Here is a 15,386-nt window from a genome sequence, read left to right as displayed (position 1 = left end):
AGCAGGTCTGTCTCGATTTGTATCATCAATCTCACAACTCTCCACCAACTAGGAGTGTTATCTGAATTACAAAAAACTTACTCCACGCCCCTCAACTTTAAAAATCTTGAAAATATTAAAGAAAAAAAGTTTAAAGCAGAAGGTGGTAGTTTCATACACTGCCCAAATCAGTACCATCCAGGTTACTGTGGCTTTCACACTAATAAACCACCAACCACCTACTTTCAAACAGTTAAATTTTATGTATTTTTGAGGAAAAACTTTGAGAGGTTTTTTTTAGAGAAAAAATTGTTATGCATATTAAAATATACTTGATAGGGGTCGAGAGGGGAGGACTGCCTATCACATTTGCCGGGGTAAGAGAAGCCTCAGTGCCCCGAAGCTTTTCTTCAGTCACGTGACCTTCCTGATGCTGAGGGCAGACCCGGAAACAGCCCTATAACATCGGGCTGTTAACACTCTCCCTATGGGTCGAGAGGGGAGGACTGCCTATTACATTTGCCGGGGTAAGAGGAGCCTCAGTGCCCCGAAGCTTTTCTTCAGTCACGTGACCTTCCTGACGCTGAGGGCAGACCCGGAAACAGCCCTATAACATCGGGCTGTTTGCGGCGCGCAGCCGACGCCGGCGCGTGCCTAAGGGGCGCGCGGTTTTCAGGCTTTGCCGGGCTTCGCAGGGAATCCAGGAACATTTCTTTTGTTGATAAAAGGCTCTTTATCCTCAAAGACCCCACGTGAGGAAACAGGAGAGACGATCAACTCAGCTAAGTCCCCTCCTTTTTTCCTTTTGATTGTCTTCTTTAATTATTATGCCCCACTCCGCCCAGAAACGAAGGGCGAGAGAGAGAATTGTTACTGAAGGGGAACTAGCTAGTCCGATACTGGGCCCTATGGATACCCATATCAGAAGGATTCCCTTAATTCCGGGTGGATTATCGCTTGAGGGAATGCAAGAAGGCAATGCAAACCTTCGTGACCTTGAAATCTCTTTATCCCCGGATTGTAGAGTACCTCCCGAAAACCCTGCTACTTCAAGATCTGAATCTACAGAGAACTCTATGTTATTCATGAGAAAGTGTGACGACGTAAAGGTTACTCTGTAAACATCTGAGGTTCCCGTAGCAGAAGAAACTAGGAACTCTAGTGGGTTAGAAGAAGCAGCTATGAGAGGGGAGTTATCTCAAGAATCTGTTTTTGAAAGTGAGAAATTTGAAATGATACCTATTGTGAGACCACAAACATTTTCATTAGAGGTCATATGGGAAACGCTTGTTGTCCTAGATAAAAATGTTTCTCTCCAACTAAAACCAATAGTTAAAAATATGGAAAAGATAGAAATAAAAGTGAATAAAATAATCAGTGATGATAAAAAGAGAGATTTAGTAATTGGAAGGAATTTTCAAGAAATAAAAAAATTAACCAATCAAAATGGGTTAATAATGAAAGAAAATCAATTCTTGACGAGAAAAATGGAGAACTTGGAAAACCAATTAAGGAGTAACAATTTAAGATTGATAAATTTTCCTAAATTGGCAAGTTTGTCAGCTAAGGAAATGTGGAACAAATTTGCATTAGAGTTTTTAAAAATTCCACAACAAGCGTTACCCCCATTATCTCAAGTATATTATTTACCTTCTATGAAAAAATCACCTGTAAAAGAAGATCATTATCAATCTTTGAAACCGTTGAATATTACTGATATTCTTGAATCTACTGGTGTAGAAGAAGCTCAACCTGCTACTATGATATTATCTTTTTTATTGAAAACGGATAAAGAGTGGGTTCAGAAACTCTTTTTTCGTAATATTAAAGAAAACTTTTGCCAGATGGAAGTGAGAATGTTTCCTGATGTAACAAAGGAAACTCAGAATAGGAGGAAGGAATTTCTCACATTTAAGTTAAGGTAACCATGTAAGTGTGATATTTTATATAATAAGGTGAAATATTGTTTTTTTCAACCATCCCACTTGCATAGATTTATAATGGAAAAACAAGTTACAGAAACTAATGATGGCTCCCCAAGTGAAATAGCTGAAACTCTAAACAATAATTAATAGGGTTATCCTGGTTGATCGTCTGTTATTACTTAGTTCTATTATATGTGTTAGATTGAAATGCCTTCAATATGTATAAACCTTTCCTCACGTTTTGTGGACTTAGAATTGGCTGTTGCCAGTATTTCTATCAAGGATTGAAAATTTCGAAAAATTAAAAATTAAAAAAAAAAAAAATACTTGACAACGCCATCATTAGTTGCTTCCCAAATATAAAGGCAATCAAGTTCATGCATAATCCCTTGCCAACATATAAAAAAATACTTAAGTGAAAATTTCTTGCGCTGTCCCATTCATGAATGAGATAACATGTTCACATATTGTCCCCGCTCATGCTGGAGTGATTTGCACTCGCCATTGATAATCAAGGAGTTTTCCCCTGATAAAGGATTTATTTTTGAAATATGGCCATGTTGGGATTCACTTTTGTGAGCAGGACAATAATGTTTGCGTGTGATTATGCGTGAACCTGATTGCCTTTAAAATTGGGAAGCAACTTATAATGGTGTCAAGTATATTTTAATATGCATAACAAATTTTTTTTCTCTAAAAGAATTGCAAAATTTGTCTTCAAAAATATATAAAAATTAACTGTTTGAAAGAAGGTGGTTGGTTGGTGGTTAATTAGTGTGAAAGCCACAGTAACATGGATGGTACTGATTTGGGTGGTGTATGAAACTACCACCTTCTACTTTAAAAATATTTTCATTCAGTTAATGTTTTCAAGATTTTTAAAGCTGAGGGTGTGGAGTAAGTGTCTTTTTGATTTGTATTATAACTAGTAACCCATAAAATAACTGCTGTGAAAACTAATTACTAATACACATAGACGGTAGTTTTCAGATCTGCTTGCATGTGCAAGTAGATTTACTTTTGAAAATCATATGCACGGAAATATCCACTCCTCTTTCTAGTGCACATAAAAGTATGCATCTGCATGTACTTTTACACGCATAACTCCATAGACAATTTTCCCTAGTCCATTTACATACATAAAATTGAGTTTTATATTTGTAAATCCTTTTGAAAACCTAGCCCATAAGAGGTCATGTTTATTATTTCATGCACTCAATACAAGCAAAAGGACATGTGTTGTTCAACAGAGTTCATAATTTTACCTGCATTACTCTGTGGCATTCACGGGGGGGGGGGGGAGGGGGTGTTTCTGGGGACGGAAACAACCCATGGACTTTTGTATAATCAAAACTTACATGTGGTTTCCAAATGAAAAATTACCTGCAGAGAAAGCAGGTATATAAATCTCTGTGGGTAAGTTTTCAATAAGTCATAATGAAAACAAACTACGCACATATTTAGTTTTGCTTTTTGTTACTGGGGCAAACTGTGGATTAAAATTATCCATGGCATTTGGAAGACATAGCAGAAATCAATTATTGGCCTCAAAATGATTTCTGAAATAGTATAAAAAAATGTCTAGGGTATATACGAGTAGAACCGATGCAAGTATTTCCTTAAGATGTCTTAGTTCATTCATTCATTAGCTGTAAAAAAAAAATATCCATTTGCCTTTTATAATTTGGAGCATTAGACATAAAATAATAATTGGGGAACACTTGTCATTTATACAGTACCTTTCTGGAACACTGCAGCTGTAAGAATACAAACGCTGAGTAGTTTTTGTGGAAGCAGGACTTTGTAAATATTAAATAGTGTCAGTTAGGCACAAAGGACTTTTTATGCACTTGAAATGATAGGTTCAGTTACAGCCCTTTCCTACCCTCTACTTGGGCATTAGCTACCGAATGTGTCTGCATGGAAAATCAAAGGCATATAACACAAAGGATAAACCCAGTCTTTCTGGAGGGGAGTGTCATTCTTGGTTTATGTCATTTAAAAGCAGCAAAAAAGCAGCAAAAGTGTACCTTATCATAAAGAAAAAAAATCAATGAGAGAGACTTTTATGGACATTTTAAATATTTGTGAACATTTTTTTAAATCAAATTTATGTACAGAGCTAGAGTTACTAAGGGCCTTATATACTAAGCATTTTCCCCATAGCCATAAAAATGGGAAAAAAACTTTAGTTTACAGGTAGGGTGACCAACTGCCTGATTTTTGACCGGACAGCCCGGTTTTCCAGCCTGTTGTACAGTATCCGATTACAACAGTAACTGGGTACTGTAAAACTCGGTCAGGAAAGGCCAGGGGCCAATCAGTGGTGGCAGCAGTGGCGTACTGGGGGGGGGGGGGGGGGGGCGCCGGGCTAAGAGGTGACGCAGCAGCTCCCAGTCTTCTCCAATCTCCATGTATAATTGTAAGCCAGAAGCTTAAGATATTATTCTTGCTCTGACTAGCAAAGGTGAATTACATTGCAAAGGGGAGAACCATAAAGGCAAATGGTGACATGTGAATTTCTTGGCAGTACCTTTGTTGGTCAAGACAGAGAGGGGCCAATGCAAATTCTTTCCTGTGAAGCCTACAGAAGTCCTTCTCACCTATTCTCATGTTAAATTACCCTCTGGCTCCACTACAAGGGCGGGGTGGGGGTGGGGGGGAGGAGGGTGGTGTGCCATGTCTGGAAGCCAGTGGTATTACCCCTGAACTGCAGTGACACCAAATGGACCTGGCTACAACTGCTAGGATTAAATGGATATTTCTGTAGAAGGAACATTTTGAGTTGAATGGACCTATGGCAGTTCTTGGAATCAGAACTTGGGGTGTAATCCCAGACCAGAGCCAATGAGGAGCAAGGGATAGAAAGCTAATGAAATTTTTAAATTAGGTATAAAATACTATTAGGCAAAAGGAGAGACAATGGCGTAAGGACCCGACCTCGCAAAGACCCAAAAGACCCCTCCAACTTCCGCCCCATCTCTAACCTCCCTTTCATTGCCAAGCTATTGGAAAGAGTTGTTAACTCACAACTCATGGACTATCTCGAAAATCATGCGATCCTCCATGCCTCTCAATTTGGTTTCCGGAAACATTTCAATACCGAATCGCTACTCCTCTCCCTATCCGACCACCTCCTCAGAGGCATGGGCCAAGGCCACAGCTACCTCCTTGCCCTCCTTGATATCTCAGCAGCTTTTGACACCATTAGCCACCAGCACCTACTGACACGCCTGGAAAGCATCGGCATCTCAGGCCTTGCCTTTGCCTGGTTCAAATCCTTCCTCTCAAACAGAAAGTTCTCCATTAAAATTGGTATCTCCACATCCGCCCCACAGCCCTTACAGCAAGGAGTCCCTCAAGGCTCATCACTCTCTTCCACCCTCTTCAACGTCTACATCACCCCACTCTGCCAACTCCTCTCGGATCTCAAACTTAAGTTCTATCTCTACGCTGATGTCCAGATCATCATCCCCATACACAACTCTATCTCAGATGCCCTAGAGAACTGGGAAAATTGCCTCACAGCCATCAATTCCCTGCTCACCGACCTCCATCTTGCCCTCAATACAAACAAAACGGAACTCCTACTTATCTACCCCCATTCTTCCCCCTCCCTCTCACTGTCTAACAACCCCAAGCTCAACCTTCTCTCAACGCAACCTTTTGTGAAGGACCTTGGAGTGCTCCTCGACCACCAATTAAGCATGAAGAATTATGTTAACTCTATACTTAAAGCTGGCTTCTTTAAACTCAAGTACTTAAACTCAGACCCCTCCTACACACCCAAGACTTCCGTACAGTGATCCAAGCCACCATCTCTTCCAAATTTGATTACTGCAATGCTCTCCTCCTAAGGCTCCCACACTCCACGATAAAACCACTACAAATGTTACAAAATGCCACAGCAAGACTTATTGCAAATTCCCGTAACATGAACACATCACTCCCATCCTCAGAGACCTCCACTGGCTCCCCATACCCTCCCGCATACACTACAAAACCCTTACCATAGTACATAAAGCCATTCACACCCACAACTCCAAATGGTTAGACCTTCCTTTCACTGCTCCCCAGTCCACTTGGCCTACCAGAACTGCCAACAAAGGCACCCTTCTAGTGCCTTCACTTAAAATAGCCCATCTCTCCTCTGCACGCGACCGTGCCCTCTCGATCGCTGGTCCCGCTCTTTGGAACACCCTGCGCCTTGAACCATGTGTGATCAAATTCAAAAAGAAATTAAAAACTCTGTTATTTAAACAAGCTTATCCAGAATAGACGGCCCTCAAACCTGTCATCCTATGTACCACCACATGGTGTTTATGCCTTCCTCATATTGAGGACCCAGCTGTTTTGTTAATCTTTTTCTTCATAGCTGCTTCTTGTTACCCCCCCCCCCCCCCAGTTCTGTCTTCCTTGTTAACATGTAATTTCCAAACCTAATTCGTTCAATGTAAACCGGTATGATGTCCAAAACTAATACCGGTATATAAAAATGTTTAAATAAATAAATAAAGGCTATCTTTAGTGTACAGTCAGATAGGCAGAGCAAGGAAAAACAGAAGGACATAGCAATGAGGTGAGGTTACTACCCCAGCCACATGGCTGATCCACAAAGGAAAGAGCAGTTGCAAATAGATGGTAGCATTCCTCATAGCTATACTCTCTAGAATAGTAAGTATATAGCAGTGCCGAGAAAGCAGTGGTTTGTTATTTTGTAGTAAGGAAAATAGTGTGATTTTCAAGTATTTCCTGACCTTGTTTCATTTATAGCTAGAACGACAGTATTTAGAATAGTAACTATCTGCAAACATTCAGTATCAGGTTGACTTAGTTGCAGGGAAATTCAGAAGATTTGTCATGATTTTATATACATTAGAGAGGGAATTTATGTTTTTTGTGAGAACCGGGACTTCCAATCTCCTGCGACTATGTGAGAGAGAGAGGATAAGGTTTGTGCATTTCCCCCTAATCCTCATCAATCTCAGGGTGACTGTAAATCAAGATTTCCCAAGTATGGACAGAAGGGGCTTTTTTTTTTTTTTAATCCTTATTAGTTTTAATTATTGGATGTTATTTGATATATGTGCTGTTTTGAAATATTTTATGGTGCTTGGGAATTTAAAAAAAATGTATATGATTTTAATTAATAGAAGTTATTCTATTTGTCACTAGTTTTAAAATATTTTTTTTATTAATATGGTTTTATTATTATAATTGCTGTTTTGTGTTAATTGTATTTGTTTTTTGAGGAATGGTGGATCTGTTTTTCCATTGTTTCACTCAGACAGGCTTCTTGGGGTTTCCATTTCAGTTTTTGTCCGCATATTGCTGGTTCTAATTTGTCATCCTTTATTCTGTATTTGGTGAGGGTATGTCTCTGCTCTGTGTGTGTGACCAAGGGGAGAGATTCTGCTAGTGTGTAGTGTCTGTGTAGGGATCAATAGCAATTGGGTTTGTTTTGTTTCCTCAGTAGGTGGTGTATTGGTATTCTGGGACTAGTATAATATTTACCTGTGCTTTTTTACAGGTAGTGTTCTTGTTGTTTGAGCCCTTGGTATTACTATTTTTGCATTATGATAGGCTTGCTGTATAGATTTTGATTTGTGGGGTTTTGTATTCACATGTCTGGCAGTAGAAGATGTTTGTGCTGCTATTATTGTGACATGATACCAGAATTTGAAGATACTTTTTTGTATGATAAGCTGTAAGGGAAACATCCAAGCTCTATTGTTGGGGGGAATTTCTGTGAATGCATAGAACTGGAGGAACAGGATTTATATTGACATTCTTTCCCTTCCTGTATACACTCCAGACTTCATTCTCATAGCCATGTATAATTAGTTGAATGAAGTTATCAAATAATTTTAATAGTAGTTTTACTAGAAGTGTGAAACTAGTCAGGTTTTTAAAATTATGCAGAAGACCTTTTAGACTTTCTTATTGAGACTTTTTAATAGCCAATTTAAAAGCAGGGGGCCATGCTATGGAGGTGGGTGTGATATGAAGAAATGTCATTTTGGCTCCCCCCAAATTCTTCTGTCTAGAGATGCCACTGATTTTCTGTGACCTTAAGCATTAGTACAAGGATTGGGGGGGGCGGGGGGCACGCGCTGGAGAGGCACACAAATGTATTGACCCCTGGGCGCTGGAGACCCTCGGTATGCCACCGGGTGGCAGCCTGCCTGTTTTCGGGGCTTGGTTTGACTCTCCTTCTCCTCTGCTGCTCCCACATCTGTGCCATACTTGTTGCTGCTTCGCGCTGTTCTTCGGTGAGTCGCAGAGGAAGAAGAGAGTCGAACCTCAGCCCGAAAGACAAGCAGGCAGAATCCGCCTAGGAAAAAATAAATGTTCCATTTGAAAGGGAAAAAGGGGGGGGGGGGGCTGCTGCCACCCCCCCCCCCCCAAGTCTCTGGTCCTGTTGCATGGAAAAGTTGGAAACCCTATTTACAGAGCCCTTACCTAGATTAACAGTGACCACATTATTTTTATCCAGTAACTTTAGCACTTACTTTTGTAATGTGACCTTGCTCTGAGCCAAAAACAGCTTCTTCCCAATGCTGTTATCAGTCCCCTGAAGAATGAAAAGTTGATAGGGATATTCTTTAAAATCATGAAGTCCACCACAGACGAGGACATACCTAAGCTATTGTTCTCAATACAGGAATCTAAAAGTTGGTTGAAAAGTGCACTGTACTGAGAAACATCAAGGGCATCTGAAATGAAATAAATTTTAAAGATTTTAAAAACTATAAAAATTATTAGCTTTTCTAATTAAAGAAGATGGCAGTAAACAACAGTGAATTTTCTTTCTGGTCTTTAATTTCCCCAAACAAAATATGTTTCTGAAGTCTCTGAAAAACTCCCTTATTTTATCAGTCCTATTGCAGAGCTAATTGTGCTAAAAAGATCAGTTATCCTTTCCCGGTTGCCTGTGGCAGATTTTTCAAGATTGTGAGACAACAGTTAGCAAATTCTGTGGCATATTTTAAAAATTCAGTGGTAATTGTAAATTTGCATAAAACGTCACACCTCTGATTATGCAAAAAAAATTGTTTTGAATATAAAACCAATCATTTTTAAACATTTAAACCTTATGTAATACAAAATTTATCAGGTACAAAAATCAATAATTTATCAAGACATGTAAGTTATAAACTTAACTGTGATATGTCACTTTTGTTTTGAACTGAAATAATGCAACCATCATTTTATATTCTCTTGAAAATTCCTTACTATTTTTACAATAATGAGCTTCTGTTTGCTAAAATCTCCTCAAAATCAGCAGTTTGTCAGGCACAAAAAACTACATACACGAATATTGGGCACATGGTACCAGACCTGAAAATGGGTTGAATTAACACAAGTCTGAAACTTGTTAGCAGTTGTGTCAGTTATCAAGGCTTCTATGAATTGAAATTAACACCCACTCTTATCAGCTGTGGGACATCAGTAGTTGCAGACTTCCAAAAATACACCCAGGTCTTTGAAAATAGTGCATGATTGGCCACACAGGCAGGTGCAAGAACCTTTGTATAAAGATGAAATTCTTCTAAAGGGATATCACTCCATCCCAGAATGATATAAAAATCATCTATGGTCTAATTTAAGAGATATTTGAGGGATCAAACAGTCAGACTACTTTCTCTGTCCACTCAACCTTCATCCTCCCCTCTTATTCCCCTCAAGACAAGAGTAAAGGGGTGAGGAACAACAGAAAGAGAGAGGCTGGATTAGGAAGCAGTGACTCTTTTTTTTATATGCTTTGTCAGCTCTATCCTCACTCTTACTCCCATCCTGTTCCCTGCAGGCTATTTACAAGAGAAAGGGCAGACAGCAGAGACAGTCCCAAGACTGAAGGCAGCAGGCACCCTGTAACTTTTTTCAAAAAACAGAATTAAGAGATGGGAAAGCTTCAGGAATGTTGATTGAGTGGCAGGTTATAAATTATGTATTTTCTTCAGTGACATTTCATAGTTAAAAGTTGTTGATTTTTGTACTTGGTAAATTTTGTATTTGTATATAATTTAAATATTTAAAAATATTAGTATATAACTAAAATAGTTCTTTTTAATAAAAAGAGTATTTTTCATGATCAACTGTGTGAATCTTTATGCAAAATTATGCAAATTATGCATAGGAGCCTAGGGGTACTTGTTATATTTTACGGTCAATTAGAGGTGAAGTTACTTGCTAGTGTGTGGAAATAACTTACTATTTCCTCTTGAGCTGAACAGCACAAGTCATAATACAATGATCTTCACAGGGAAGATAAATATTTGAAACTCTCCATCTCCTGAAATCATTGCACTGATACAGCTGATATATGTATGGGCACAAGGAGCAGTAGAGGTGGATGAGATCAAGCTGGATAAAAGATGGTCACAGTAGGGCTATGGACATCCACCATCACACCATTTTACATTTTTTTTACTTCTTACCCTATTGTCCTCAATCTATGATTTCTATCAAGATGTCATAACATCTACAACAGTATTACTTATATATATTTTTATAAAATATTTGTGTTGCAATATTATTCTAATTGCACTCATCCTATTTACAAACACATACACAGTACATATCTATATACTGTATATCTATTTGTAAATGTGTATGTATGCATATACATATATACAAACACAGCAATTTCTATGTTTTCATTTGCGTTCACTGTTTTATTTCTCTCTTTTGTCTTTTTCCTGGCTTTCTAAACATGAAATATTTTTTTATAACATCTAAAATATTTTAATTTAAATACTAAATGCTGAAAACAATATATATTGGCTTACATATGTCCTGAATCTACCCTAAATAGGGTAGAAACAGCAAATATAACCAAGCAACTAACTGAAAACACTGGGCTATACCAATAAAATATCACTACTTCCAAAGAAGCATAGTCTCTTAAACCAGCACATTTGCCATTTAGGCTTGCCTTGAGGTTCTTGTAATCCTGGTAAATTCTGTAGAACTTCAAACGCCTGCCTGTATAAACTTTTTTTCAGTGCTTCACTTGCAATTGTGCAGAGCAGATTGTGTCGATTAAGGACATCCATTCTGTCACAAGGCCACAGGGAAGTGTTTATTATCCATTCTGATTCTAAACAGAAGAGGAAAAGACAATTAAAGTCATAGTTAATTAGCATGAAAAAAAATACAGGTTTTGATGTCTTCCTTTTAGCCATACCCAGAATTCTGCTTCCCTTAAACATAACATAGGCCAAACTGGGTCAGACCAAGGGTCCATTCAAGCCCAGTATCCTGTTTCCAACAGTGGCCAATCCAAGTCACAAGTACGTGGCAAGTACCCAAACATTAAATAAATCTCAAGCTACTATTGCTTATTAATTAATAGCAGTTTATGGATTTTTCCTCTAGGAACTTATCCAAACCTTTTTTAAACCCAGTTACACTAACTGATGTAACCGTATCCTCTGGCAACGAATTCCAGAACTTAACTATGTGCTAAGTGAAAAATAATTTTCTCCTATTTGTTTTAAATGAGCTAGTTGCTAACTTCATGGAGTGCCTCCTAGTCTATTATCAAAGAGAGTAAATAAAATTGTTCAAGTCCTTTCATGATTTTGTAGATCTATATCATATCCCCCCCTCAGCCATCTCTTCTCCAAACCAAACAGTCCTAACTTCCTTAGCCTTTCCTCATAGGGCAGCCATTCCATGCTACTTATTTTGGTCACTCTTCTCTGCACTTTATCCAGTGCAACTATAAGCTGAGACAACCAAAATTGCACACAGTATTCGGTCGCAACAGAGGCATTATGACATACATCGGTTTTTTTGCCATTCCCTTCTTAATAATTCATAGAATTCTGTTTGATTTTTTGATCGCCACAGCACACTGAGCCAATGATTTCAATGTATTATCCACTATGATGCCTAGATCTCTTTCCTGGGTGGTAACTCCTAAGACAGAACTTAACATTGTGTAATTACAGCAAGGGTTATTTTTCCCTAAAGGCATCACTTTGCACTTGTCCATGTTAAATTTCATCTGCCATTTAGAAGCCCAATCTTCCAGTCTTGCAAGGTCCTCCTGTAATGTATCACAATCTGCTTGAGATTTAAACTACTCTGAATAATTTTGTGTCATTCACAAATTTGATCACCTCACTCGTCGTACCCCTTTCCAGATCATTTATAAATATATTAAAAAGCACCAGTACAAGTAGAGATCCCTGAGGCTCTCCACTGTTTACCTTTTTCCACTGTGAAAATAGACCATTTAATCCTACTCTCTGTTTCCTGTCTTTTAACCAGTTTGCAATCCACAAAAGGACATGGCCTCCTATCCCATGACTTTCTAGGTTTTTTTTAGATGCCTCTTCATGAGGGACTTTGTTGAACGCCTTCTGAAAATCCAAATATACCACATCTACCAGTTCACCTTTATCTACATGTTTATTCACCCCTTCAATTACAGTGTGCATTACCTTGGGAATTTAGAATATTTATTTAGCACTATGATGGAACAAAAGTGAGGTTCAAGATACATTTGTATTTATTTTTTAATTTGGCTCATGTCTTTTCGTGGGTAGCTCTAGATGAGTTGCATTCAGGTACTGTAGCTATTTCCCTCCCCCCCCACCCCGAAGTCTGTACTTGAGGTAATGGAAAGAAGTGAGTTGCTCAAGGTCACAAGGAACAGCAGCAAGATTCAAACCCTGGCTTCCCTAGCTCTCAGCCTGCTGCTCTAACCACTAGGCTACTCCTCATGGGGACAACAGTTTATGCATAGAGACTATAGGAAAATTAGTTCTTACCTGATAATTTTCGTTCCTGTAGTACTACGGATCAGTCCAGACTGCTGGGTTTTGCCTCCCTTCCAGCAGATGGAGAGAGAGAAAAACTTGTAAAGCACCCCCTCTTAATCTGGTGTTCTGCCTGCATCTCCTCAGTATAATCACTATCAAAGCAGATAACATGTAGGAAAGTGGCAAAAAATAGCATCAAAAATTGCAGATCATGCAAAAAACCAACCCAAGAACTGTCAAATTGAACAATAACACAGAATAACCCTGTAGCCTTCTTTTGGTTTCTTCAGCAAAAACTTCAACATCAAAGCAGACTCTCACCAGAAATCTCACAAGGGAGGGCATCTGGACTGATCCGTAGTACTACAGGAACGAAAATTATCAGGTAAGAACTAATTTTCCTTTCCCTGTATGTACCTGGATCAGTCCAGACTGCTGGGATGTACCAAAGCTTCCCTATACTGGGTGGGACGTAGAAAGCCCCGCCTGAAGAACACCACTGCTGAAACTACCATCCCCTGGAGTCTGAACATCCAAACAGTAGTGATGAGCAAAAGTATGCAATGTTTTCCAGGTTGCCGCCCTGCAAATCTCTTGTGGAGACACCAAAAAGCAGCCTGAGAGCATAGCGAATGAGCTTTCAATCCCTCAGGAATAGGCCAGCCCCGACACAAGTAAGCCGACGAGATAGCTTCTTTTAACCATTGTGCTATAGTCGTCTTGGACGCCTGTTGACCTTTCTGAGCTCCATTCCACAATACAAACAAATGATCCGAAACCCGGAAAGAATTTGTGACCTCCAAATAGTGCAGGAAAGCCCTCCAGACATCCAAACGCTTCAATTCCTTAGCATGCAGTGTGTCTGAATCGATGTGAGAAAAGGCAAGAAGTTCCACACACTGATTCAAATGGAACGACGAGACCACCTTCGGCAAGAAAGAGGGAACGGTTCTAAGAGAGACCCCCCCCCCCCCCCCCCCCCCCCGAATCTGAAATACGTAAAAAGGGTTCCCTACAAGAAAGGGCTTGAAGTTCTGATACCCTGCGAGCCGAGCAAATGGCCACCAAAAACACAGTCTTAAGAGAGAGGTCCTTTAAGGTAGACCGTTTAAGAGGCTCAAAATGAGCATCACACAAGGCCTTAAGCACCAAATTCAGGTTCCAAGACGGGCAGAGCGGATGGATTAGAGGATTCAAATGCTTCGCCCCATGCAAAAAACGGACAACATCCGGATGGGATGCGAGAGAACTACCATCCAGCTTTCCCAAAAAACATCCCAAGGCTTCCACCTGAACTCGAAGGGAATTAAAGGACAAGCCTTTAGCCAAGCCTTTCTGCAAAAACGCAAGAATCTGCGGCACTGAAGAGCGGTGAGGAAGGACTCCCTGCCCCTTGCACCATACCTTGAACATCTTCCATACTCTAACATATGTCAACGAGGTAGAAGGTTTGCGTGCTTGTTGAAGGGTAGTAATAACATCCTCCTGATAACCCTTCTTTCTCAGTCGCCTCCTTTCAAAAGCCAAGCCGCTAGACAAAAGCGATCCGCCTTATCGAAAAATAAGGGCCTTGACGAAGAAGATGAGGAAGCTGACCCAACCTCAGGGGACCGTCCACTGCGAGACTGACTAGGTCCGTGAACCACGGGCACCATAGCCATTCCGGAGCCACCAGGATTACTCTGCCTGGGTGAACCTCTATGTGATGGAGAATTTTCCCGACGAGAGGCCACGGCGGAAAAACAGAGGAGCACCATGTCCAGCCACGGAAGAACCAACGCATCTACCCCTTCCGCTCTGAGCGACTGAAGAAGCGAGGAGCCTTGGCATTCCTTTGAGTTGCCATCAAATCCAGATGAGGAACTCCCCACCTGCGAATGATGATGTCCATCGCCTCTTTGGAGAGTTCCCACTCTCCGGGATCGATGCATTGTCGACTCAAGTAATTGGCTTGTACGTTGTCTGTGCCCACAATGTGCGATGCTGCCAGAATGGCGAGATGCTTTTCCGCCCAAACCATGAGTTGCTCCGCTTCTGCGGCCACCAGCTGGCTTTTGGTGCCGCCCTGGCGGTTGATGTAAGCCACTGTGGTTGCATTGTCAGACAGGACCCGAACCGCCCAACTGTGCACCATCAGGAGGAAGAGCTACAGCGCTAAACGAACTGCTTTTGCCTCTATGCGATTGATGGACCATTGGCTCTCCTCCGGCGTCCAGAGATCTTGAACTACCCGGGATTGGCAAACGGCCCCCCCAACCAGAGAAGCTGGCGTTCATGGTGACTACCACCCACTGGGGAACCTCAACATCAACTCCGCGACTCAGATGCTCTGGAATCAGCCACCAGCCAAGAATGGATTTGGCAGACTCTGTGAGCGGTAACAGGATTTGGAACTCCTCCGACTTCGGATCCAAACGAGAAAGCAATGCTCTCTGTAACAGTCTCATATGAGCAAACGCCCAAGGGACCAACTCCAGAGTTGAGGCCATGGAACCAAGGACCTGCAAGTAATCCCATATCTTGGGCAGAGGAAGAGACGACAGCTGGCAGATTTGCCTCATCAACTTGGAGATCCGATCCGCTTGGAGGAATACCTTCCCCATCTGGGTATCGAAGCGGGCTCCCAAGAAGTCCAGAACCTGGGACAGATGAAGATTACTCTTCACCTGATTGACCACCCATCCCAGAGACTCTAGGAGACCCACAA

General features: G+C 40.6%; 1 protein-coding gene across 3 annotated transcripts in view; it reads right to left on the bottom strand.

Annotated features, from left to right (window-relative positions):
• The window catches only part of TOPAZ1 (testis and ovary specific PAZ domain containing 1), a 379,149-nt gene that overhangs the window by 14,617 nt on the left and 349,146 nt on the right, over positions 1–15,386 (bottom strand). For all 3 annotated transcript variants that reach the window (XM_029589384.1, XM_029589385.1, XM_029589387.1), the window contains 2 exons: positions 10,843–11,007; positions 8,417–8,620 (listed from right to left, as the gene is read on the bottom strand). In XM_029589384.1, coding sequence (XP_029445244.1) covers positions 8,417–8,620; positions 10,843–11,007 — 369 coding nt within the window. The remainder of the gene's footprint in view (positions 1–8,416; positions 8,621–10,842; positions 11,008–15,386) is intronic.

The sequence above is a fragment of the Rhinatrema bivittatum genome, chromosome 2, assembly GCF_901001135.1.
Source record: "Rhinatrema bivittatum chromosome 2, aRhiBiv1.1, whole genome shotgun sequence".
In the NCBI taxonomy this organism is placed as follows: Eukaryota; Metazoa; Chordata; class Amphibia; order Gymnophiona; family Rhinatrematidae; genus Rhinatrema; species Rhinatrema bivittatum.
The sequence above is the reverse complement of the archived record's forward strand: the minus strand, read 5'-3'. Positions and strand labels throughout refer to the sequence as shown.